We start from the raw sequence: 24,032 nt of genomic DNA, 5'->3' as shown, positions 1-24,032 counted from the left end.
CAAGACTCAAATCCTATGGAGTGTCTTGCCATACAGGGAAACCAACGTGGAGCAGCTGGCAGGGAGTCAGAGGGTGTGGTAAAGCCTCTCCTTTTCCTTTGCCAGGAACTAACTTCCCATCCTAGGGAAGAGGTCTGCTTGGAAGTTCGCAGCCACCATGCCCATGGTAGACACCTCACCTCCCGGGCCGGGGAGTACTGCCCCTCTCAGAGGGAGAAAGCATCACGAGCCATTTAGAATCCAACTGTACAAGGCTCATGCCTCTAATCCAGGAAGCTGAGACTGGAGGCTCATAGTTCAAAGCCAGCCTGAGCAGAAAAGTCTAAGACTCACCATAATAACCAGCAAAAAAGGTAGACCGGAGGCATGGTATGAGTAGCAGATTGCCCGTCATAAGCAAAAAAAAAGTAAGAATGAGAGGTCCCGAGTTCAACCTCTATTATCAATGGATGGCATTTTTTTTTTTTTGGATGACTGTCTAGACAGTTAAGATGGGTAATATTTCTGCTATAACACTGGACCTATCTCGGATGTGTATCTCTCACTTTTAGAATTTCTCTGGCTAATTAGCTACGTCCACTGATACCTTCCCATGCCAGGAGGGCCCTGCAATTGGGTGAGCCTCGTCTACTGTTGCTCTTTGCATTAAACATGGCTATATGTTTTTCAAGCTCTCAGCGAGTTGGCTGACAACGACTTGCTGATCTTTTCCAAGAGAAAAATGAGACAATCACTCCACTCTGCATCGGTAACAAACCAAAGAGAACTTAAAAACTCTCAAGTGGTCCACTGTGTGGTAGCAAAGAACCTGTCTTTTTTTTTTGGCCAGTCCTGGGCCTTGGACTCAGGGCCTGAGCACTGTCCCTGGCTTCTTCCCGCTCAAGGCTAGCACTCTGCCACTTGAGCCACAGTGCCGCTTCTGGCCGTTTTCTGTATATGTGGTGCTGGGGAATCGAACCTAGGGCCTCGTGTATCCGAGGCAGGCACTCTTGCCACTAGGCTATATCCCCAGCCCCGTGAACCTGTCTTTTTGAAGGCAACGATGGGGGTGACCTGATGTCCTTTTGGATCTCCTTAGAGTGTCCCTGACCACAGGTATTGTGGTGTGTCACTGTAATTTCTGTGCTGTTCTTGGCTGTCTTTGTAGAGCTTCTGTTCTCGGTAGCTCCGCAGGGCCAGCACCACGCTGGCACCATAGGTAATCACCAGAAGACAAGCGAAGGTGGCTGCTGCTCCATCGGTCCCGGCCAGCTGGCAGTTCATCCAGGTGAGGCCCTTGCGGGCGTAGAGCCTTTCTCTTGCTTTGCAAGTGTCTGTGGCATTGATCTGCAAAGCCACATGGAGGTAAACACCAATGCCTACACAGTAGCCCACTGCGGCCAGGAGGCTGAAGGTGGCCTCTGTCAGGAGCCACTTCCTTGGCAGTTTTGCTAGACTCTTGGCTCCTTGGAGTAACACACCCATGGTGAGGACTCCCAGACCCAAAGACACAGCCACACCACCATATATCAGAGGAGACCGGAGGACTGTGTACTGTTGGTCCAGCTGCCGAACCTGCTCCAGCTCTGTGCCCTCAAATGGTGAGTAATAGTTGTTCCCAAAGCCACCACCGCTGGCGAAGCTGGCGCTGAATCCTGCGAGCACAAAGTAGGAGGCCACGATGCACATGAGAACCATGGCATTCAGAATCACCTCCACTATCTGCACCACACCTGGGGGAAGAGAGAGTCAGGGATGAACACTGCCCCACTCACCCACGTCAAACCAGACCCGGGGACGGGTCAGAGTCACCAACAGTAACGTTCTTGATTTGTTTGTAGTGGTTTGGTTTTTAATACGTGTTTGGAAAAATGCTACTCTGAAAATTTGGGGGAAGATTTTTGTTCTTTTGAGACAGGGTCTCAAGCCTAGATAGCCTAGGCTTACTTGGGAAATAAAAACTTAGGAAGCTGAGGCAAGATTGTGAACTTGAGGCCAGTCCTGGGCTACGTGGCCAGACCCTGTCTCAAAAAAAAAAAAAATTAACATTGGTCCACACAAATACATGTACGTGAGTGTCCACAGTACCTTTATTTGCAATAGCAAAACACTGGCAATCACCCATGTCCTTTGGTGGCTGATTGCCACAATGGTTACCCACATTGTGGAATGACACTGTGATATGAGGATGAGGCTCAAGGAAGTTGTGGTCTCTGTGACTCTGTTTATGTAACAGTCTCAATAGGTCAAATCATGAGAAAGGATTGAAGATGGACAGAGTATCAACTGAGAAATGGATGGAGTGAATACAGGAGGCCTTCCCATCTTGGTGTTCTGTATTTGCAGATTCAACGGAGGATTAAAAACACACACACACACACACACACACACACACACACACACACTCACACAATCCAATTGTATTGAGCTTGTACAGGTTTTTTTTTTCTGTCATTATCCCCTAAACAATACATTATAACTAGTTATACAGTCTACCAAGGATTATAAGTAATCCAGAAATGATTTAAAGTGTGTAGAAGAATTGGCATGGTAGATCATGGCTATAATACCAGCTACACAAGAGACAGAAGTAGTAGTATTGCAGGTGGAGGCCAACCTGGGCAAAGCTAGCATGAGACTATCTGAAAAACGAATCGCAGAAGTCTGGGGGCATGGATCAAGGGGTAGTGCAATCCGATCCCTTAGTTCAACCCTCAGTGCCGTAAAAAAACAGGATGCATATAGGTTACATGAAACACTATGCCATGTTATGTAAAGGTCTGGAGCACACTTCAATTTTGGTACCTGCCAGGGATGCCGGGGCCAGTCCCTGTGGATATCAAGGGACGACTATATTAAATGTTTCAAAAGTCACAGAACGTTATACTCAGATGGTGATGTATCTCAACTGGCACTCTACCCCTTGAGCCACGCGTCCAGCAATGCTTCTGGCAATAATGTTTCTAAACTGGAAGGACATTAAAGAAACTTAAGGAAAAATGGAATGAACTTATGAAAAGCATTCTTTCCCACAAGTTAGGATAGCTGTCAGCAATACAGGGGGATAAGGGGTCAAATTTATAATATAATCATAGCAGTTAAAGAAACTGAACCAAAGAACTAATTCTTAAGCAGCAGCTAAGGAGTTCACTGATTCTATCTCCCATGGGCCCACACAAATTCCTGGAGAGCCAGGGGACACAGCAGTTAGGGGGTCTGAGAGTTGAAGAGCTGCATGCTCTCATTTAAAATTCAAATAACATTAGATCCAAACAGCCCACTCTTCGCCCAGGCTCTGTAAGTACTGGCAACTCTCTCTCCACAACAGACACATCAATAAACTAGATGATGTCTTGCTTTGTGGGAGATTAGCTAGTTGGCTACACCCAACACCTCTTGCTTACTTCCGAAGGGCAAGAGGAACATCGCTCACTGCTAAAATGATTGAGGGACAGTGTCATCCCCAAGTCCAAGGACACAAGGTCTGTGGAAGGATATGACATGAGTTTTATCCAGGTAGTAGACCTGGCCCAATTACTGATATCAAATAGGTTCAGGAATTTCCAAACATGCTGTTGGTATAGAAACACACACACACACACACACACACAGACACACACACATCACACCACACCACACACCAGCGGGGCAGAAAAGGGAGTGACCAGAGCCAGTTGTAATTAATCTCCAAGCTGGGGTGGTTCAAGTCTGTCCAAAGACAGCAGAGCTTTGTGAAAGCAGTGGCTCAGAAGAGCACATGAGATCTTTAATGCTATAAACAGCACCTTTCTGGGTGAGGCTGTTTTTGTGGATAACCATTTATTGTTCTGCATAACTGAACATCAACTTCTGCCTCTGCGTTATACATGTCCTAAAAACAACAAAGGAGAGCCAGATGGACATAGTGGTTAACGCCTGTAATCCTAGCTACTCAGGAGTCTAAGATCTGAGGATCTGGGTAGAAAAGTCTACGAGGTTCTTATTTCCAATTAATCACCAGAAAACCAGAAGTGGAGCTGTGGCTCAAAGCGGTAGGGTGCTAGCCTTGAGCAAAAGAGCTTAGGAACATCGTCCAGGGCCTGAGTTCAAGCCCCATGACTCAGTAATAGTAATAATAAACCAAAAAACCAAAGGAGAGCCAATCAAGTTTTTCGTTTTTTTATTTTTCTAAAATATAAAAAAATAATACTTGTATAGTCAGATCAGGCATAAAAAACAACAAATCAAAAATCCCCTTCTTAGTTGGGTACCCATAACCCTAGCTACTCAGGAGGCTGAGATTTGGAGAACAGAGGTTTGAGACCAGTATAGGCAGAATGGTTCCTTTTTATCTTATTAATTTTTGCCAGCCCTGGGGCTTGAACTCAGGGCCTGGGAACTGTCTCTGAGCTGCTTTTTGCACTTGAGCCACAGTGCTGCTTCCAGCTTTCCCTTTTTCTCTTTTTTTTTTTTTTTTTTTTAAAATTTGGTACTGAGGAATTGAACCCAGGGCTTCATGCATGGTAAATAAGCACTCTACCACTAAGCCACATTCCCAGCCCCCATTGATACTTTTTTACACGGTGTTTAAGAAACTTTCTAATCATATACAAGCACATGTGTATACATGTGTATATTTCCTTTCCTAAATGCAGTCACCTAGATGCAATAAATTGTCTATATTTAAGAGAATAGAAACATATTGTAGAGAACACTATCGCCTCCAAATTAAAAATTTTCTTTGAAGGATAAAAACATATCAGCTTGTATCAAGTATACATCACAAGGTTCTAGAAGTCCTAATTCACTGTGCAATGATCCATGAGGTTGTCTAGCCAAAAGAAACTCTTCTGTTGGGAAAGATTTTGCATTCTTTGCTTCTGGGTGGCTCCTGAACTGCAGATAGAGGGTTAACTTCTTCTTACAATGGTACATTTATTTGGGAGTGGTACAAAACACTTATTGAACTCTCATGGGCCTTTGTCAGGGCCTTACAGAATGGCTTCTTTGCAACCCAAGTGAGTTAATCTGATTCCTCTTTCCTCAACCCACGTCCACCTCCAACTGGAAAGATTTCAGGGTAGCCAGCCAAGTGCTCAGAAGCCCCATGCCCTCTGCCCGTGGCTGCAAAACGAAGGGAGTGGAGGGATGGGATTATTCAGTGGGGAGGACAGGACGGCTCAGGGCGAGAGAACCTGCTGGAGAGGGCTGCGTTGAGAACACAAGGTTCAGGCTTGAGAAGCCCTCTCCGGTCTCGGCAGCTACCCTCGAACACACAAGGTGATCTCCTTCCAAGTCTCTTGGTTACCTCCCCTGTTTAATCAGTAAGTCCACTTTCCTGTGGTGCATGTCTTTCCCTGTGGGACCTGGCTCTACAGGGTTTTGTTTTTCTGGTTTTCCTTTTTGTTTTGTGAGACAGGATCTTAGTATACATCCTAGCAAACTGTGTATCCTATACAAACTCATTACATAAGCCAGAATGGCTTCAAACTCACAAACCTCCTGCCCCAGCTCTCCAAGTACTGGGATTACATCTATGAACCAAGGCACCTGGCTCCAGTATCTTGATTTTTTTATATATATATACATGATTTCGGTTAGCTCCTCGTGTTAGTTTGGATTCCAGCAGCCGAAGCTGGTTATCTCAGAGAGCAATGTTCCATGTAACTGGGAGCTGAACCCACCATTGGCTTGGTGCTTTTGAAGCTTTGGCAAGTTCCACAGCAAAGGATTCCTGTGAGACACTGTGGTGAAGAGTAACTTCACCTAAAACTCAAGCACTTCTACAGGCTTCTCTTTCAGCTTCCTGACTTTTCGGTAACCTCGTATGGCCAGGATGGCTCCCAGGGCAAAGACCACAATGCCCAGGGCCCCAAAAAGCCCTGCTCCTATGTCTCCCCCATGGAAACTGCAGCTGAAGCCACTGTACCCTTTGCTCTGGTACAGCGCCTCCCTGTCCTTGCACACAGGAGAGCCATAGGCAGCAGAGAGAAAGTGGAAGAAGAAGTACAGGGCCGGGATATACGCCCCAGCAATGAGCACATCCATTAAACCCTCGATCACCAGCCACAGGGGACAGTGCCAAGGGACCCGCAGGACACCCATGACAATGAGGAGGCAGGAGAAGGCCATGAGGGCTCCGCTGTAGGCCATTGATGCTGTGATCGTGGGGAGCTTGAGCTGGTAGAACTGGATATCCAACTGCTGGGCTTTCTCCCCATCAGCACCATGGAAACCACTGTAAGCACCTCCGTACTGGTAGTAGTAGATGCCCCCCAGGCTGGTGATGCCCGTGTAGCCCCCTGTGGAATTGTAAGAGACAGAGCTGCAGGCCAGGATCAGCAAGTTCAGCAGAACCTCCAGCATCTGGCAGCAGGCTGCAAAGAGAGGGCGTGTTACCATTGGAGACCCGTTGTTCTGCACCTGCTGACGTTAAGCTCCGCGTGCATCTTCCCTATGGTAGCTCATCCCACCGGCTCTCTGTTCCATCCCCCGACTTGGGCAGCCAAAGCTGCCCAGTGAGGATTAAGTGGGAGCAGGAGATCATTGTCTCCTGAAATGGTTTCAGAAAGAGAAAGAGCAAAGCAGCCTGCCCGGAATGAGGTCAGAAAAATGATAGGAGACATTGGGTCAATTTAGATGAAAGACACTGGGCTGGGAATATGGCCTAGTGGTAGAGTGCTTGCCTCGTATACATGAAGTCCTGGGTTCGATTGCTTAGCACTATATATATAGAATAGGCCAGAAGTGGCGCTGTGGCTCAAGTTGGCAGAGTGCTAGCCTTGAGCAAAAAGAAGCCAGGGACAGTGCTCAGGCCCTGAGTCCAAGGCCCAGGACTGGCAAAAAAAAAAAAAAAGAAAAAATGGATCATGATTTGCATGTATTAGAAATAGGAAAGATTAGGTTAATTAAACTCATAATCTTTACTGAACTGAGAAGGATTGTTTTACAGTTCTTAGACTTTAACTCAGTAAGTAAGTCTTAAAGTTGGTTATGGGTCTTAAACTCAGAATCTGGGTACTGTCCTTGAGTTTCTTTTGCTCAAGGCTAGCACTCTACCACTTGGAGCCCTGGTGCCACTTCTGGTTTTTTGGTGGTTAATTGGAGATAAAGGTCTCAGGGACTTTCCTGCCTAGGCTGGTTTTCAACTATGATCCTCAGATCTCAGACTCCTGAGTGAGTATCTAGGATTAAAGGCATGAGCCACTGGCATCTGGCTCTATTTGCTAGGGGTATGAAAAGTATTAATACCTGAAATGGGAATACTTTAAATGAGAAAATAAATTAGAAAAGGCCACACACAACTTTCCACAAGAACCTTTCTAGGGAATTGCAGGCAAATTGCCTCTGGTACTGGGCCCACTGTTTTTTCCCCTCGTGGGCAAAATGGTGTGATGGTTGGTTTTTGATTGTCAGTTTGATTGGACTGAGAACTTCTCAGGAGTTCAGTAACGTACAGCTCTGGGTGAGGACATCTCCAAAGAAAGTTAAGGAAGCATGAAAGATCTGCCCTGAGTGTGAGTGGCTCCACCTAACAGCATGGGGGCCTACATGGAATAAAAAGAAAAGAAGAGATGGGGGTTGGCTTTGCTCTCCTAACTTGATGTTGCTCCTATGGCCCACTGACCACCCTCCCCAGGGGCCCTTCCCAGCAATCTCCCTCCATCCGGAATCTTATCAGAATGCCCATCCTCGAGTATTTCCTAACAAGGTGTCATCCCCGGCCTTATCTAAAGGCATAAGACCTTCTGCCAGAACTGTGAAGACATCAGAAACCCAACACAGGACCTTCTGCAACAACTACAAGGACATTACAAATCCCACTCGACTATTTAAACCCCTATGCCCTATGTCCCCTGTATTTCCTACTCTCTTTGTAGCTACTTGGTGCCCCTCTTCAGTGATGATTAAATCCTGATCTGATCTGTTGATGTCTCCATCCTCTTTTTTTTTTCTTTTGGTCTGCTTGATCTTTCCTAACAAGAAACACCTCTTGCACATTTCCTTACTGTATCCTGGCTGCCATGAGGTAAGTTGTTCTCCGTTACCTTCCCAGCCCCCTGTCACAATGGGACTGCAATCACAAACCAAAATAAATCTCTCCTCCCTTAAGTTATTTTGCCCCAGCATTCACCACAGCAACGAGAAAGGGACAGACAATGCCAGCCACAGCTTCGGCTTCTTGGAGGGAAGAAGCCATCCTTGTGAAAGACAAACCATAGACACTCTCAGCACCTACAACCTCAGGGTTCTAAGCAAGAAACCAACACTTCCAACTACAAAAATTTAGCAATTCAGAAATTTGTTTGGTTTTGAGACAGAGCCCACCCTATATTGCCGAGGTTGGTCTTGAACTGATGGACTCTGGTGGGTCCTCTTGTCTCAGTTTCCCAAATAGCTTGGACTACAGGTGCTCAACACCATGCTATGCTGAGAGTTAAACTTTTTTTTTTTTTTTCGCCAGTCCTGGGCCTTGGACTCAGGCCTGAGCACTGTCCCTGGCTTCTTCCCGCTCAAGGCTAGCACTCTGCCACTTGAGCCACAGCGCCGCTTCTGGCCGTTTTCTGTATATGTGGTGCTGGGGAATCGAACCTAGGGCCTCGAGTATCCGAGGCAGGCACTCTTGCCACTAGGCTATATCCCCAGCCCGAGAGTTAAACTTTTTAAAGATGCTTTCAATTATGGCTAGGAGTTGAAGGCATGACTTGAATACTATGGATCTAAGATGGGTGGGAAAGGAAAGGGGGGAAGAGAAGCTGCTCCCAATACAAATGAGGAGCCAAAAAGTGCACCTTTCTAGCAGGGGACGTCCCTCCTGTCCCTGCAAGTCATAAGTGGGCATAAACCTATGCACGCACAGCCTTCCTTGGTGGCCTGAGATGTGCACATGACATCTGGACTTGCTTCCAATCTGATCTTTATCCTCAGTCCCTCAAGGTGTTACTGAGAATTCCTGCTTAGTCAAAGTGCATTGGAGGCCTGTCTCTCTCTGAAGTGCCAGGCTTCGCTCTGTCCCTCCCCATCCACGTGGGGAGGGGTCCTGGGCTTATCTATCTCTTCCATGTGGGATCCATACTCACTCTCTCACGTCCCCCCGGCCAGTAGGGTTTAGACGCGGGAGCGGGGTCCCGGGTGAGCCTCGGTTGGCGTGTGGTCATGAGAACCCCTGCCCGCCAGCCCAAGGAAGACAAGGGAGCATGGGGTCTTGGAGACCGTCTCTGGGACAATTCTAATTTTATTCAAATGAGGAGGAGGCATAGATATACCCCGAAGGGCGGGCACTAGAGAGGGACAACAGGTTGGCCACGAGAGCTGTCCGTCAAGTGATGTCAGGGGACTTCCCTTGTGGGCAGAGGCCCAGCCCCCCAAGGATTGGGTTTCTGGGGTACCCCGCCATTGCATACGTGCTCGCCCCAGGAGCAGGGGCTTCTCTTCCTGTTAAAGGCGGAAGAAGTGGGGACGGGCCAAGCCAGCTGTGGCCTCTTAAAGGCACAGCTGACCCCAACACTGAAGATCTCTTCTTACTGAACTTTGTAAGGGCGGATCACAGCCCAGACTAGGGGATTCCCCAGGAAGCTAAGAAGCTCTCAGCTGCCACCCCTCCCGGCTTTGCAGGTTTGCTGGGGGCAAATCATGATCCAATCTAAGGTGTGTCTTAACAATCTCTAGGTGACCTTTATATCCAGGCATGAATTTCCTGCTTGAGTCAAGTTCCTGGGGTACAATGGCTGCTTTTCTCTGCACAGTGTACTACTGTGTCCTCACATGGTCTATGAGGATCCGGGGTTCTTTATAAGCCTCACTGGTTGGTCTCAGAGGCGGAACCGTCTTTTCACTGCCTTGACTTAGCAGCCCAACTTGCAGGCTCAATGCCAAATAGCCAGAAGCAATCAAGGCTCGATCCAGGTGTATTTTGGTCAGATGCCCACGCCCTGCCCTTTCCTCTTAGTAAATCAATTACAAAAGAAAAAATAAAATCTTTAGAGAAAAACTTAGGAACTTGTATCATCAAGAGAAGTCAAGCAAGGAACTCATTGAGGCCTTAGCGCCAGGCTCTTAAACGCAGCTGTGCGCCTTTGGGTAAGTTTCTGTACCTCTCAGAACCTTAAGAACTGCTGAAAGCATTAAAGTGAGGAGGTTATATCCATCAACATACATATATAAAGTAGGGCGAACTCATTCTGCCAGGATCGCCTGGAGTCCTTACTTCCAAGTTCCTCTTAATCCTGTAATTGAACAGCTCTGTCACCATCCTAAATCACATTTTTCATAATGGGTGCTATATTTTCTCCCCTGTAGGCTAGGATGTTTTCCCATCATCATCAGACTCAGCCCAGGAAGATTTCTCACAAGTCACAGGTGACACTAGGGCTCACCTTGATGAACCAGATTTTCTTCATTGTTGGCAAAGCCAGGCCCAGTGCAAACATGAGAGCCCTGGGAATCCATGGTACCTGTAATATTATCCAAGGGGTTTCCAGATATTCGTTGGGTTGGATTTCTTTGTTGGCTTGTTTTATATAGAGAGTACTTGGTAGGTAGTAGGGTAAGTACAGTTTCTTGATGATTTGGATACTTGGTCTTAATGTGAAATCTGTTTCTCACTGTGCACCTCCATCAATGAAATTTCAAAGCTATTGGTCACGTGTTTGAGCCTCAGGTTTCCAAGGAGACCATTCGCCCCTGTCCCTGTGGCTTGGGCTGCCACTGGGCAGCCCCGCCCAGGTGGTTTCCTCTCTCTTCCAAATCAGCCTGCTTTCCCAGCGGAGCCTCCGCCAGTCACGGGCAGCTCAGAGCCCGCGCACCCCCTGAAGCCCACCAAGTTGCATGGAGAGAGAGCTGCATGCATGGATCAGTGTTCTGGGCTCCTGGCTTGTTTGAGAAGCACTGGAACCCAGGAAGCACATTCAGAACTTTTCTTTTTTTCTTTTCTGGCACTGGGGATTGAACTCAGGGCCTGAGAGCTGTCCCTAAACCTCTTTGCTCAAGGCTAGTGTGCTGCCACTTGACCTGCAGCTCCACCTCTGGCTTTTTGGTGGCTAGTTAGAGCTAAGAGTCTCTCAGACTTGACTGCCTAGGGTGGCTTTGAACCCATGCTCCTCAGATCCTCAGCCTCCTGAGTAGCTAGGATTATGTAACAGGTATGAGCCACAACTGCCCAATTAAAAACATCATTTTTTTTTTTCCTCAAGGCTAGCACTCTGCCACTTGAGCCACAGCACCACTTCTGGCTTTTTTTCTATATAGGTGGTGCTGAGGAATCGAACCCAGGGCTTCATGTATACAAGGGAAGCACCCTAACGCTAGGCCACATTTCCAGCCCCAAACTTCCTATTTTTTGAAAGCAAGAATCTCATGCAGGTATGGAAGAGAAAATGCTAGGAACCTCAAAAAAGGAAGTCTCGTCAATTCTTGCTTCACCAACTCAGCTCCATTCACCTTTCCCTTCCCAAACCACCAGTAACAATAAACGGCCAAGGCTCACCTCTCCCCGTGCACAGGTATCTGCATTTGTGGCATTCCAGGATCCCTTCAGCCTCTGGCTGGTAGTATTCCACTTCTTCTCGCCCAGGCCGGGGATAGGAGGACATGTATCTCCCCGATGTGGGTTCACTATGACAAATAAAAAACAAACATTGCCATTAGGAATGCACACTTCAGGGGGTAGGACTCGCCTCTTCACGGTGGGCCCAAACAGTGCAGAACTTGTAGAACAGAAAAAAACCCTCTTTTGTTTTTGCCACTGAAATTTAGACTCCAGGAAATTCTCTGGTTTAGTAATGTCGCAGGACAGTCGAACCCAGGGCTCAACTCTGGCTAAAGAACCATGTGATCATCCTCATGCTGTACACCTGCGCACTTGACTTCCATGTCAAGTTGCTGCCTGCCTGCTCTCCCGTCAGGTAGCTTTCAAGCCTCCTTCTTTGGGAATAGAAGTCCTTAGTTCAGCGCAAAGCAAGCTTGCATTCACAGGACTGCAGTGCTCTTGTTGGTCACCATGCTGTCCTTTTCGCCTTTGCAATGTGCCTGGGCAGTCATCATTCTCCAGGCATAGAGGAGCCCCAATATACAACCTCATCAATAGTCACCTCATCTCCTCCTTGGCCAGCCCTGGCACTTTCTGTTTCCTTTCCCCCTTTTTATCTAGCACATGCTGGGCTCAGTCCAAGATTCAGTAGGAGGCTGTCTTCTACTTGGAGGGTCCCCAGGGATTGTTCGAGAACAAAGAAGTCATCATGTTTCTCTTAGGTTTGCAATCGTTCAGCACTGCACGGGAGGTGCTCGCTCATCTCTCTACATAGTCACCTCACGACAGAGCCTTAGCCACAGCGCTGCTCTAGCCCCACAAGATGATGATGTGCCCTCTCATGTGTCTGCAAGCTGTTCTACTTGAAGCATGCCCATAATCCCAGCGACTCAGATGGCTGAGGTCAGGAGGATCACAGTTTGAAATAGCCAGCAAAAGGCCGGGCTGGAGGTGTGGCTCAAGTGGTAGAACGCCAATCGAGCAAGCAAGGAAAACCAATCAAAGGTCCCTCAGTTCAAACCTGATTACTAGGGGGAAAAAACACAATAAAACACAAAACAAACTAGGCTTGGTGGCACATGCGTGTGAGCTCAGGGATGCAGGCGGCAGGCAGAGGGCTGGTTCTAAGGCCAGACCCAGGCAAAAAGCCAACGACTTTACCTGAAAATTAAGCTAAGAAAACAAAACGAAGTTCAAACCCCCAATACTGCCAAAACAAAAACAGAACAAAGCCAAGCGCCTGTGATCTTCCTTTTCCAGTTTTGCTCCTTTCTTCCTTCTCCAGACATCAGTTTAGGTCATCTCCCGTGGGTCATCTCCGAGCTTAGACGGGAGCCCAGCTCAACTCTTTCCAAATCTAAGTGTCTCCTACTCAGGTCCATTTCACACTGAGCTGCGGCGGGCCAGCTTCCCGTCCTCCCCCCGTTTCAGAGTGGACGGTGAACGGGCAGATCTCTGCAGACCCACTTCTGCACTCCACCCATTCGGGAGGGCTCAGAAAGAAATGACCCTTTTGTTTCAAACTTCTAACTGGCTGTGAGCAACAGAAATACAAAGCAAGAGTAGGGCTGGGGATGTGGTTTAGCGGTAGAGTGCTCGCCTAGCATGCATGTAGCCCTGGGTTCAATTCCTCAGTACCACAGAAACAGAAAAGGCCAGAAGTGGCGCTGTGGTAGAGTGCTAGCCTTGAGCAAAAGAAGCTCAGGGACAGTGCTCAGGCCCTGAGTTCAAGCCCCAGGACTGGCAAAAAAAAAAAAAGCAAGAGTATTTCATTCTGGGGTGGGGTGGGGTTTGTAAGGAAATGTACAAATGCAGCTCTTGCTTTTCCTAGTTGAGAGATTGCTGTGCAGTGTGGCTTTAGTCAGGGAATCAGTATCTGGGCCCAATCTTTGTCATGAGTTGGTTTTAGATAAAGTAACATAAACACTGGATAGTAGCTTTCCTGCTGTATAGACATAAGAGAGGCTGGGCGCAGCCTCCAAATCCTACAGTAGAGGCTGCCAGGGTGGGAAAGTCTAAGAGACGCTTATCTCCAATAAACCACCAAAAAGCCAGAAGTAGAGCTGTGGCCTCAAGAGCACTGTCCTTGAGCAAAAAAAAAAAAAAAAAAAAAAAAAGCTTAGGGACAGCTCCTAGGCCCTGAGTTCAAGCAAAGCACTCCCGCCCCCTCCCCCCCCCAAAGAATCACACCCCATGACCTGTCTGACTCCTTGTTAAGGAGGGCAGGGGCAGTATCCCTCCCTCTATTCAATCCTCAGGATCACTTATGCAAATAATTTGACATCTGGTAACATTGGCAGAACTGGATGGATATTGATTTCCTAGGAGGGCCATCCTTTGTGTTCCCTTCCATCCTTACATGTTTCTAGTTCAGAGTTTTCCAGAACAACTCAAAGTTTTCTCCTCACAAGGGCTCATGGGAGTTCCTGGAGTTTTACCAGACAAGGGTGGGAACAGTTTTTTCATAGGTGTGAGGGCACTCCAATAACCATAAGATCTGAGGAGTCTGTATATGTAGAAACACTCAGGAGAAGCACAGTTTGAGGCTACCCCTGCCCCCCCCCAAAAAAAGTTTTTGAGACTCCCATGTCAACAAATAAAAAGTTGACCTAAATAGGAGGATGGGGTCCAGGCCCACCCAGGCATCCATGTGAGATCCCACTTGAAAAATATGTAAAGCAAACAGAAGTGGGGTGCCTGGCTCAAGTGGTACAGAAGGCCTTGAGTTCCAAGTCTAGCACCACAAGACAATTGTTTAATTAAAAAAAAAAAAAGCTCTCACTGACATCGAGGAAGAAATCGATCTTTGCCCTCAAGGCTGGAGAATTTAGAGTACAGTTAGTTCTTTGATTAATGTGTAGCTTCTCTCAGCTGTGCTGGTACTGGGGCTTGAACTCAGGGCCTGGGTACATCCCTTAGATTTATTTATTTATTTATTTTTTGCTCAAGGCTCTGTCACTTGAGCCACAGTTTGTTGTTGTTTTGTTTTTTGGGTAGTGATTTGAAGATGAGTCTCAGGCACTTTCCTGCTTCGAACCTCAAATCTCAGATCTCAGCCTCATGAGTAGTTATGATCAAAGAACTTGGGGAGGAGGATCTGCAGGTGTGGTGTGACCCAAGTGGGGGGGGGGGGGCGCGGGGCGGAGCCTCGGGCTGGCCACACTCCTGGACTGGCCCCCCTCCCCGGGCTGACCTCCCCCTCCCCCGGGCTGGCCCCACCCACCCCTGTTGACCTCCCCTCCCCGGGCTGACCCCCCCCTCCCCCGGGCTGGCCCCACCCACCCGATCTCTCCCCACCTGTTCTTGTTCCGGTTCTGGCCCGCGGGCACGGCTGGGCGCCACAGGGCCGGCCGGGCCGCGGGAGGGGGGAGGGGGCACTTTAAAGTTTTGGGGTTTGTTTCCCTGTCTCAGGTCACCCCCGAGAGCGCGAAGGGGAGGGACGGCCTCTCCCCCCTCCCCGCGTCGGCTTCCGGGGACGGGCAGCAGGTGCGCCCCTCACCTTGGCGGCGGCTCCGGGGTCCCCCAGGGCTCGGGCCAGGGGGGCCCGCGGGGGTCGCCCCGCGTCCGGCTGGGGCGGGCCGTTCCCCAGGCTCCTGGCTCACCCGCGCGGGGGCCCGCGTCGCTGGGTCGCTCCCGGCGGGGGTCCCGGCTCCGGCCCCGGCGGGGGTCCCGGTCCCCGCGGGGGTCTCGCTCTCGCCCCCGGTCGCGGTCCCGGCGCCGGTCCCCGGGTCTGTCCCGCGGCCGCTCGAGGTGGCGGCCTCGGTCGGCGTGGGGACGACGGTCCGGGTCGCGTTCTCGAGGCCGGGCCGGGGGCTCGCGAATCCCCGACGTATCTTCCATGCTCGGCGGCGGCTCCGTGTGCCCCGCCCGGGAGCCACCCGAGGGTCACACACGCGAACTTCCCGAGTGGACGCCGAGCTCAGGTGGGCGGGGCTGGTGGCCGCTCACCTGTGCGCACGCGCACTAGCTCCGCGGCCGGAGGAGGCCCTCGGGAGTGCGCACCTGGGCGCGCGCCGCCGGCAGGGGGCGCTCCCGTGCGCGACAGAGGTGAGGTGTGTGTGTGTGTGTGTGTGTGTGCGTGTGTGTGTGTGTGTGTGTGATCTCATCCTAGCATCTGAGTCTTTTTGCCCAGACCCTACTCATTCTGATTCTCAGACAACCCCCTCACCCAGTGTGCTCTTTCCATGTTCTTGGCCCACAGAACCCAAGAGCTTCACAGATGATTTGTCTTCTGCATGTGAGGATGCGGGGGGCGGGGGGAGTCATTTGTTACTCAGCAGAAGCCATCTCAGCTTGCAAATTACATCTGTCTCAAACTTCCAGACATTTATTTCTGAAGCGTTTGTCCCTCTTTCTAGACGGTCAGCTTCTACGGGCTATGTCATTGTCATTCTTCATGGCATATCGCAGGGGCTCAATGAATGATCGTTTGGGTAAATAACATTAACTTAAGGAGGTTAATTCTGGGATCTTTTGTGTTGTGTAGCATCTTATTAGGTGCATTAAACGTGTGCTGTGGACCAAGCTTCCAGCACAAGAACCATATCCAGGCTATAATAAGTTAGCATTAAGTTCTCTGTTCTAAAGGAGGACCTAATATAAGACCAAAAAAAAATCCAGATAACTTAGTAATTGGTCCTTTAAAAAAACGAACATTTCTGGGGCTGGAGGCATGGCTGAGTTGGTAGAGCACCAGCCAATGAGCAAAAGCGCCAGGTACTGAGTTTGAGTTCTGTTTTTTAAGCTGTACCCTTCTGTTGGCTTTGGTATATCCTTCTGCACTTGGCAGAATCTATGTTTTCAATTTGACTCTTTGGGTGGCTTTATTCAGGCTTCCCTAGGAAGAGACAGCGCTTCAAGTAAAGGACCAAGAAGAGTCTTCATGATCTTCTACCTCTCTTCTTTCCTTCGAATATCTTGGGCTGCTTTTTAGTTTCCACAGGGGGTCTGGAGAAGGAAATGGAAGCCAGCAGGGGGCAGCAGAGGCCCAGGCAGGGAGGAGGTGTGTGGGTGGGGCACCTCCCTTCTTCCTCCATCTAAGCATTTCCTCCCCCATCTCCTTCTGGCTGGATGCAGTTCTCTCTTGACAGATGTGCTAGAACACCTGGACTTCCTGGGCTTCAAGCAGTAAGGAGGCGAGTTTGGGGAGCTCTCCAAACTTTCTGTACCTCTGTGTCGCCGCTTGCAAAAATAGGGACCGTTATACTAACTCACAGGATTAAATAAGTCATTCTCTGGAAAATGCACCTGGTGATACTATAAATACAGCAGCTATTGTTTTTGTTTTTGCTTCTTGAGCCTGCAGCATAGAAAGATGGCATGAATATGATGAATAAGACAGGCCTGCGTGGAGAAAGCTGGCGTCTCATGAGAGAGGCAGATGAGGAAATACTGTGGTGGGGTACGGACAGTATCTGGAGGCTGAAGCAACCCAAGCAGCTTTGGAGGAGGATGTGGCTAAGGACTAAGATGGAGAGACCCTCTGAGTAAAGAGGAAAGCACATAGAAAGTAGGTTTGGAGGGTTTTGAGTTTGAGCTCTTCCATTTGGACCACAATGCTGCGAGCAAAGGGGGAAAGTAAAAGGGAAGAGAAGGGAGAGGTAGGCAGTGTCCAGGTCCTGGCAAGACTAGAAGGTCGGGGGCTTCGGGCTGCGGGTCTGTGATCTCCAAGTGCACACGATGCCCTCTGTGGTCAGGGAAGATTTTTAGCACTGCTATTCAGTTGCATCTAGGAAATCAGTAAAGCAGAGCTCTGGGTATATCAGCAAGGCATTTCCAGAGAAGATTCGCTAAGTGGGAAAGAGTTGCTCTGAATATTGTTAAGACAGGGTCTTGCTTATAGTTCAGACTGACCCCTGTCTCCCTGCCTCTGTTTCCCCAGTGCTGAGATCACAGGTATGCACTACTGTGCCCATCACAGAGTAGGCTTATGGAGCGGATACTGTATCCAAAAGCTGCCTTTGTCTAACATTAAAGTGCATGGGTGTTTTTTTTAAGCTTGTATTATTATTTATTTATTTATTTATTTATTTATTTATTTATTTATTTATTTATTTATTTTGCCAGTCCTGGGGTTTGGACTCAGGGCCTGAGCACTGTCCCTGGCTTCTTTTTTGCTCAAGGCTAGCACTCTGCCACTTGAGCCACAGCGCCACTTCTGGCTGTTTTCTGTATATGTGGTGCTGGGGAATTGAGCCCAGGGCTTCATGTATACGAGGCAAGAGCTCTTGCCACTAGGCCATATTCCCAGCCCAAGTGCATGGTTTTAACTTCTATAGGACATAGTCCTCATCACCTTCCCCCTAGCCCTAAATATTTCTTTGAAATAAATTCTCAGGCATTGTGATTCTCGGACCAAAGAATAACCGTCTCTGTGTGTGTGTGTGTGTGTGTGTGTGTGTGTGTGTGACTCCGTGTAGTTTGTCACTTTGTTGTTCCAAATGAAGGGAACTTTGGGGGACTCTGCAAGACAATAATGACAAATTCAAGCCCTGTGTCATTAGTTGTGTTCTAGACGTTTCTGATACTTATTGTACTTCCTAGTGCTTTGTGAGCCACATTCTATTTTTCCATGATCATACTGGGCAATGCTGGGCAATGGAGTCTGGGAGCTTGATGGAAACCCAACAGTCCTCTCAGCCTTCGGATCAGGGGTGACCCATGCCCAACAACGCCAAACAGGTTCCTCCAGCGTCCGCTTCCGTGGCCAGTGTGGCGGGCGCCGTGCTGACATCAGCTGTGCCCTGTCCTGTTCTCGCCCTACCTTGACCAGCAGTACCCTGCTGTTGGTAATTCCCAAATTAGGTTACAAAATGTCCCAGGAGAGGTGATTAAACACACAACAAAGACAGACCTGGCTCCTGGAATGTTAGAATTCTGCCTCCAAGAGCCAGTTTCTGGTCGAACTGAGACACAAAATGAGAGCTGCTTACCACGTCTGCACCTTTCCACTGAGAGCTTCATGTTGTCCGTCTTTGGGGACACATGTTCCCAACCCCCTCCCCCCGCCCCCACTCCCCACCCCCACCCACGGCAGATTTCCTATTTGAAAATATGCTCAGAGTTAACTTGGACACATAAGTATAACAATAAATAAATCTGTTCCCAATAACATTATTGCAACCCGCCCCCTCCCTCCCCCCCCAGCAGATGTTCCAGGAGGCAGGGCTCTGGTTTTCATCTCTGCCTAGCATGTAGTAAGCACTTCATGAATGTGCACTGAACAGAGGAATAAACTTATTCCTCTCTAAAAACTGTTATTATAACTTGGGATCATCAATAGTCCTGTTGTTCTAATCCTCAGACTTGAACTCAGGACCTCACACTTGCTTAGCAGATGCTCTACCACGTGAGCCATAGCTCTAGCTAAATATCGACTTATAGTAAAAAAAAAAATGAGAAAAGTATAGAGAAAACATTTAAATCATTTATAAGAAACCACTTATGAATCAGCTACCATTAACATTTCCCCTATAACTTCGATCATAAAAGTGCTTTAAGGGGGCTGAGAGTGTGGCTTAGTGGTAGAGTGCTTGCCTTGCATGCATGAAGCCCTGGGTTCAATTCCTCAGTCCCACATGAACAGAAAAAGCCAAAAGTGGTGCTGTGGCTCAAATGGTAGAGCGCTAGACTTGAAAGAAAAAGCTCAGGGACAAAGCCCAGGCCCTGAGTTCAAGCCCCAGGACTGGCAAGCAAAAAAAAAAAAGTGTTGTAAGGTAGCTCAAGGTGAGAATAAAAATAAAAATTTAGTGAGGCACTGGTAGCTCACGCCTATAGTCCTAGCTACCCAGGAAGCTGAGATCTGAGGTTTGCACATCGAAGCCAGCCTGGGTAGGAAAGTCCGTGAGATGCTTACCTTCAGTTAACCACAAAAAAGCCAGAAGTAGAGCTGTGGCTCAAGTGGTAGAGCACTAGACTTGAGTGCAAAAGCTCAGGGACAGTGCCCAGGTCCTGAGTTCAAGCCCCAGGACCAGCAAAATAAATAAATAAATAAATAAACAAGCATTCCTAAAAGTAGTCCTCTGTGTGATCCTCATGTCTTCCCACTTCTCTCTCTCTTCTGATACCAAGTTACCACCTGCTCTTGCCCACATCTTTGTCAAAGAGGATCGCGTTATAATATGAGAAACTTTTTGCATAACCAAATTAATTTTTAAAAGTAAATCTATGTCTGGCAGTTCCCCGAGGCTACTGGAAGAGGTAACCAGTGTCCCAACATCAAATAAACAAGCACAATGCGTTGGATGATGCAACCTTCAGAAAGCTGAGAGGGCTTCAGTGTGTGAGTCTCGCTGGCGCTTCTGTGCTGCGGCTCTCTCCACCACAGTCCTCTCCCAAACTGCGTCTTATTCTGGTCTGCATTGCTGTAACAGAATAGGCGACGCTGGCTAACGTAGAGTACAACTATTTGGTTCATGATTCTGGTGGCTAGTAAGTTCAAATAGCCTGGGGCCAGCCTCCTTTTTTTTCTCACCAGCTACACAAGAACATGGAGGAGAAGCAGAAAGAAGGATGATTATGTGTAGAAGGGGCCAAGCATGTGGAATGGAATGGCCTTGTTTGGTATCATGTTCTCTTAGCTGTGTCTGCCCAGACTGGCTTTGACAACTGCCGTCCTTGTTTCGTCTGCCTGAGACAGCAGCCTCTCCCCCCCCTTCTTTACCTGCTGCAATCAGTAATCACCTGTCAGTCTCCTGACCGTGAGTGAGCAAAGGACCCCACTCTGAGGTCCTGAACCACACTGCTCATGCCTTCTATGGATGGTGAGAGGTTCCCCGGGCTCTGAGATCACTTCTCTATCTGCTGTGGTCCTGCCTCCCGCCTTTCCCTATATAATCCGGCTTTTTGTGAGCTGCTGGCTCACTCCTCTAATCCTAGCTACTCAAGAGGTTGGTGTTTGGAGGATTATGGCCCAAGGCCATCCTACACTAAAAAGTCTGTAAGACTCCATCTTCAATTAAGCAGCAAAAGGCTGGACTAGAGACATGGCTCAAGTGGTAGAGCACCAGCCACAAGAAAGAAAGCCAAGCAAGAGCATTAAAGGAAAAGCAGAGGCCAAAGACAGGAAGGAAAATGAGACTATTCCACAATACAGAGAAAGCCAATGGAGCAAGAAAATAAAGTTGCAGAGGTAGGCGGTCAGACCACACACATCTCCTAAGAAGAAAATCTTGCTGTTAGGAGCAAGGAGAAGTCAGTGACATTTTTTAAGCAAAGGTGAGGAGGGGTAGAAGTGTGACTTGATCAGAAAAACAGATTAGGATGAGAGACCATTGTCCTACTAGTTCAGATAAGAGGAGGAGCCAGGAGGAGGTGGTGGGGTTACAGAGAAGGGTAGAAAGTAGGGAGTAAGTTTGATGGAACCGGGTAATGGATTAGGTGGGAAGGTGTAGGCCCGGGACTTCTGGGAGCAGCTTGGTGAATTCCTTCTAGACAGCAGCAGCGAAACTGAAAAACAAAAGATCAAAACAAACCATCTGAGGATTTTAGAAACTGGCAGTTGTATTAATTGGTATTAGTTGTTTATTTGGGAAAACTGCTTAACCTTAGGCATAAGAACTGGAGCTATGAGATTCTTCACGACACTACTCTTAGCTCTTCACTCTTGGCTGCATATTTCCACTAGAGGGGGCCTTGCTTTGAAAGCAGCAGCTTCTCTGTTACAGGGGACTAATGTGGTTTGGTGGTGGTGGTGGTGTGTGTGTGTGTGGTGGGGGGTGATATTGTAGGGAAACCCCTATTCCAAGAGTGTGATTTAAAAAAAACAAAACAGAATGGCTGGGAATGCAGCTTATTGGTAGAGTGCTTGCCTAGCATGCATGAAGCCCTGGGTTCGATTCCTCAGCACCACACAAACAGAAAAAGCCAGAAGTGGCATTGTTGGTCAAGAGGTAGAGTGCTAACCTTGAGCAAAAAAAAGAAACCAGGGACAGTGCTCAGGCCCTGAGTCCAAGCCCCAGGATTGGCAAAAAAAAAAAAAAAAAAAAAAAATCCAAAAAAACCCCAAAACAAACAAAAACCAATAACAAAGCTAGGTGCCAATGGCTCATGACTGTAATCCTAGTTACTCAGGAAGTTGAGATCTGAGAATCATGATTCGAAGCCAGCCTGGGCAGAAAAGTCCATGACACTCTTATTTCCAATTAACCACCAAAAAGCTGGAAGTGGAGCTGTGGTTCAAGTTGACAGAGCACGAGCCTTGAGGAAATAAAGCAGAGGGACATCACCCAGGTCCTGAGTTCAAGCCCCAGAACCAACACACACAAAAATAAAAGTTAAAAAAAAATCACAATGATTAATTTTATTTGTCAATTTGTTTGTGCCATGCGGTGCCCAGATATTTGGTAAGCATTGTTCTGGTTATTTCTGTGAGAGTGTTTCCTGAAGGAGATTTAGCATTTCAATTGGTGGACTGAGACAGAACACCCTCCCCACTGTGTCTAGGTTTCAACTAATCAATGGAAGGCATGACTAGGACAAAAAGACTCACCTTTGTCTGAGTACTTCTCTTACCAAACGGATTGGAGATGGGATATGAGAGATTTTGTGTTTTTTTCCATTTGAACTCAATCTGAAACATCAGCGTTTGTGGTGGCAGCTTGAACTGACAGCTTCCCCGGGGCGGGGGCGGGGGGGGGGGGAGGAGGGGGGGGTGCCAGTTTCTTTACTGCAGGTTTGGGGACTTGCTAATTTCTGTGATCATGTGATCCCATTCCCTATCGTGAAATGTCTTCATCTGCGTATGCGCATAGATTTGTGCCTTCTATTGGTTGTTCTGGAGACCCACGGCTCATGCAATAACTCATTGGATAGATAAATTGAATAAAAACATAGAAAGATAAATTCTTCAGTTGAAGAAGACAAACGAAATTAAAACATCCACTAGGAGATGAGGTAGTAAAATGTCATTAAAAATCAGGATCTATATTTTAGTTGGGCCATTTGGTAGTAATAAATCAATATTGCAACATTAGCACATATTTGTTTTCTTGTTTTAAAAGCTTTTGACATACAGGACTGGTGGTGTGCCTCAGTGGTAAAGCACCTGTCTAGCAAGCAAGAGTCCTGGAGTTCAAACCCCAGTAATGACTGCCAAGATTTAAAAAAAAAAATGGTGACATATAATGTGCTTGTATTTTAATTCTCTCAGAAATACACAAATGCCCCTTGATTATATTGTTTAACAACCTTCCGGGGCATGGCACCGTTTAACTCCATGTAAAACAAGCTAAACAAATATGGCCCCTGCCCCTTGGAAATGCACAAACACAAAAAGAAACAGAGAAGCTCATTTTTCCCAGAGTCTGCACTTTGGCAAAAGCACAAGCCAAGAGCACCTTGATCAAATATTTACAACACCATAATCTTCACAGTTAATAATTTTCACATTGGGACTCCTTGATAGCTAAGCGAGACTTTGGTGGTACTAAATCAATAGGCCAGCAAATGTCAGGAACTTTTGTCAGCAAATATACCAATTATTTCAGTAGAAGATATAGATACATAAATGTGTGTGGACCCATAACTGATATTTTATTTAATAATTATTGTTATTTTTTTAAAGGAAAGGGGACAAGAGTTCCTAAGAGAGCTGAGGAAATTGGGGGCGCAGGGGTAGGTCACCCCAATGACACATGCAATACAGTGCAACTGTGAAGTCATTGGGCCAGAAATGTCTCAATATTTACCCTGGCAGAGATAGGGAGCTAGGGTTGAGCTCTTGGTTCCTGGGACTGAGAGCCATTTTGTTAAGAGAGGGGACAGCCGTAGCCAGCTTCTGGTCTAGAGGGCAGGAGGTCTGCAGGGCAGTAAGTCTAACACTTCTCCTTTGTTAATCTGTTTAGAAAGTGGCGACTCTTTCAGGTTTCAGTTCAAAGCCCCTTTTATCTTCTTCCTGGCTCATCCTGAACATCTTCAAGGTGATGGGATGGGTCCACCAGCCTCTGGCCTCTCTATGAAGAGCATTTGCTGTCTCCAGACACTAGCAAAGAGTTTGGCCACAAAGAAGACACCAACAGCTATCAACAAACTGGAAAAAGTTGGCTCTGTCTTTTTTTTTTCCACCTCTTGATGTTTATCAGAAAACAGTCTATACCAATTAACCGGGGCTCATTTGAGCATGATATTTAATCTCTCTGGATCTAAATTCAATTCAATAAATTTTTTTGAGAAAGTTCTTTAACTTTTTTTTTTAATCCTTCCTCAATACTGGGGCTTGGAGGTTTGAACTCAAGACCTTGTGCTCACTAGGTTAAGCACTCTTAACATTTTTGGCTACTGGCCCCAGCTCCCAGCCTAAGTTCTTTTGAATTTTCTGTACTTGAGTTTGCTCATTTACCAGATAGGCTTTAACATAGCTCCCATTTCATGGTACTATGAGAATTAGATGAAGTAATGAAGTCATTTGAATGAAGTAAAATATATGTAAAGCGTTTGGAACTTGCAAAAGAATACATAGATAACCAATAGTTGTTGATGAATAGAATTATTTCTAAAATTTCAATTTATTGTTAACGATAATAATCATAGTTTTTCTTTGTTGAGTTAC

The 24,032-nt window shown here is 47.5% G+C and overlaps 1 protein-coding gene across 2 annotated transcripts; it reads right to left on the bottom strand.

Annotated features, from left to right (window-relative positions):
* Positions 1-366: 366 nt before the first annotated feature.
* On the bottom strand, positions 367-15,415 carry Marveld3 (MARVEL domain containing 3). Of its 2 annotated transcripts, XM_048355168.1 has the most exons (4): positions 14,985-15,415; positions 11,444-11,571; positions 1,023-1,712; positions 367-808 (listed from the first exon to the last, which is right to left on the bottom strand). In XM_048355168.1, the coding sequence occupies exons 1-3, from the start codon at positions 15,323-15,325 to the stop codon at positions 1,075-1,077; spliced, it is 1,107 nt and encodes a 368-aa protein (XP_048211125.1). In that variant the 5' UTR covers positions 15,326-15,415; the 3' UTR covers positions 367-808; positions 1,023-1,074. The 2 variants fall into 2 exon arrangements, with proteins under 2 accessions (XP_048211125.1, XP_048211126.1); XM_048355169.1 differs by lacking the exons at positions 367-808; positions 1,023-1,712 and adding an exon at positions 5,546-6,335.
* Positions 15,416-24,032: the final 8,617 nt, after the last annotated feature.

This window comes from Perognathus longimembris, chromosome 10 (genome assembly GCF_023159225.1).
Source record: "Perognathus longimembris pacificus isolate PPM17 chromosome 10, ASM2315922v1, whole genome shotgun sequence".
Taxonomy (NCBI): domain Eukaryota; kingdom Metazoa; phylum Chordata; class Mammalia; order Rodentia; family Heteromyidae; genus Perognathus; species Perognathus longimembris.
Note: the sequence above shows the minus strand (reverse complement) of the source record. Positions and strands in the feature narration are given on the sequence as shown.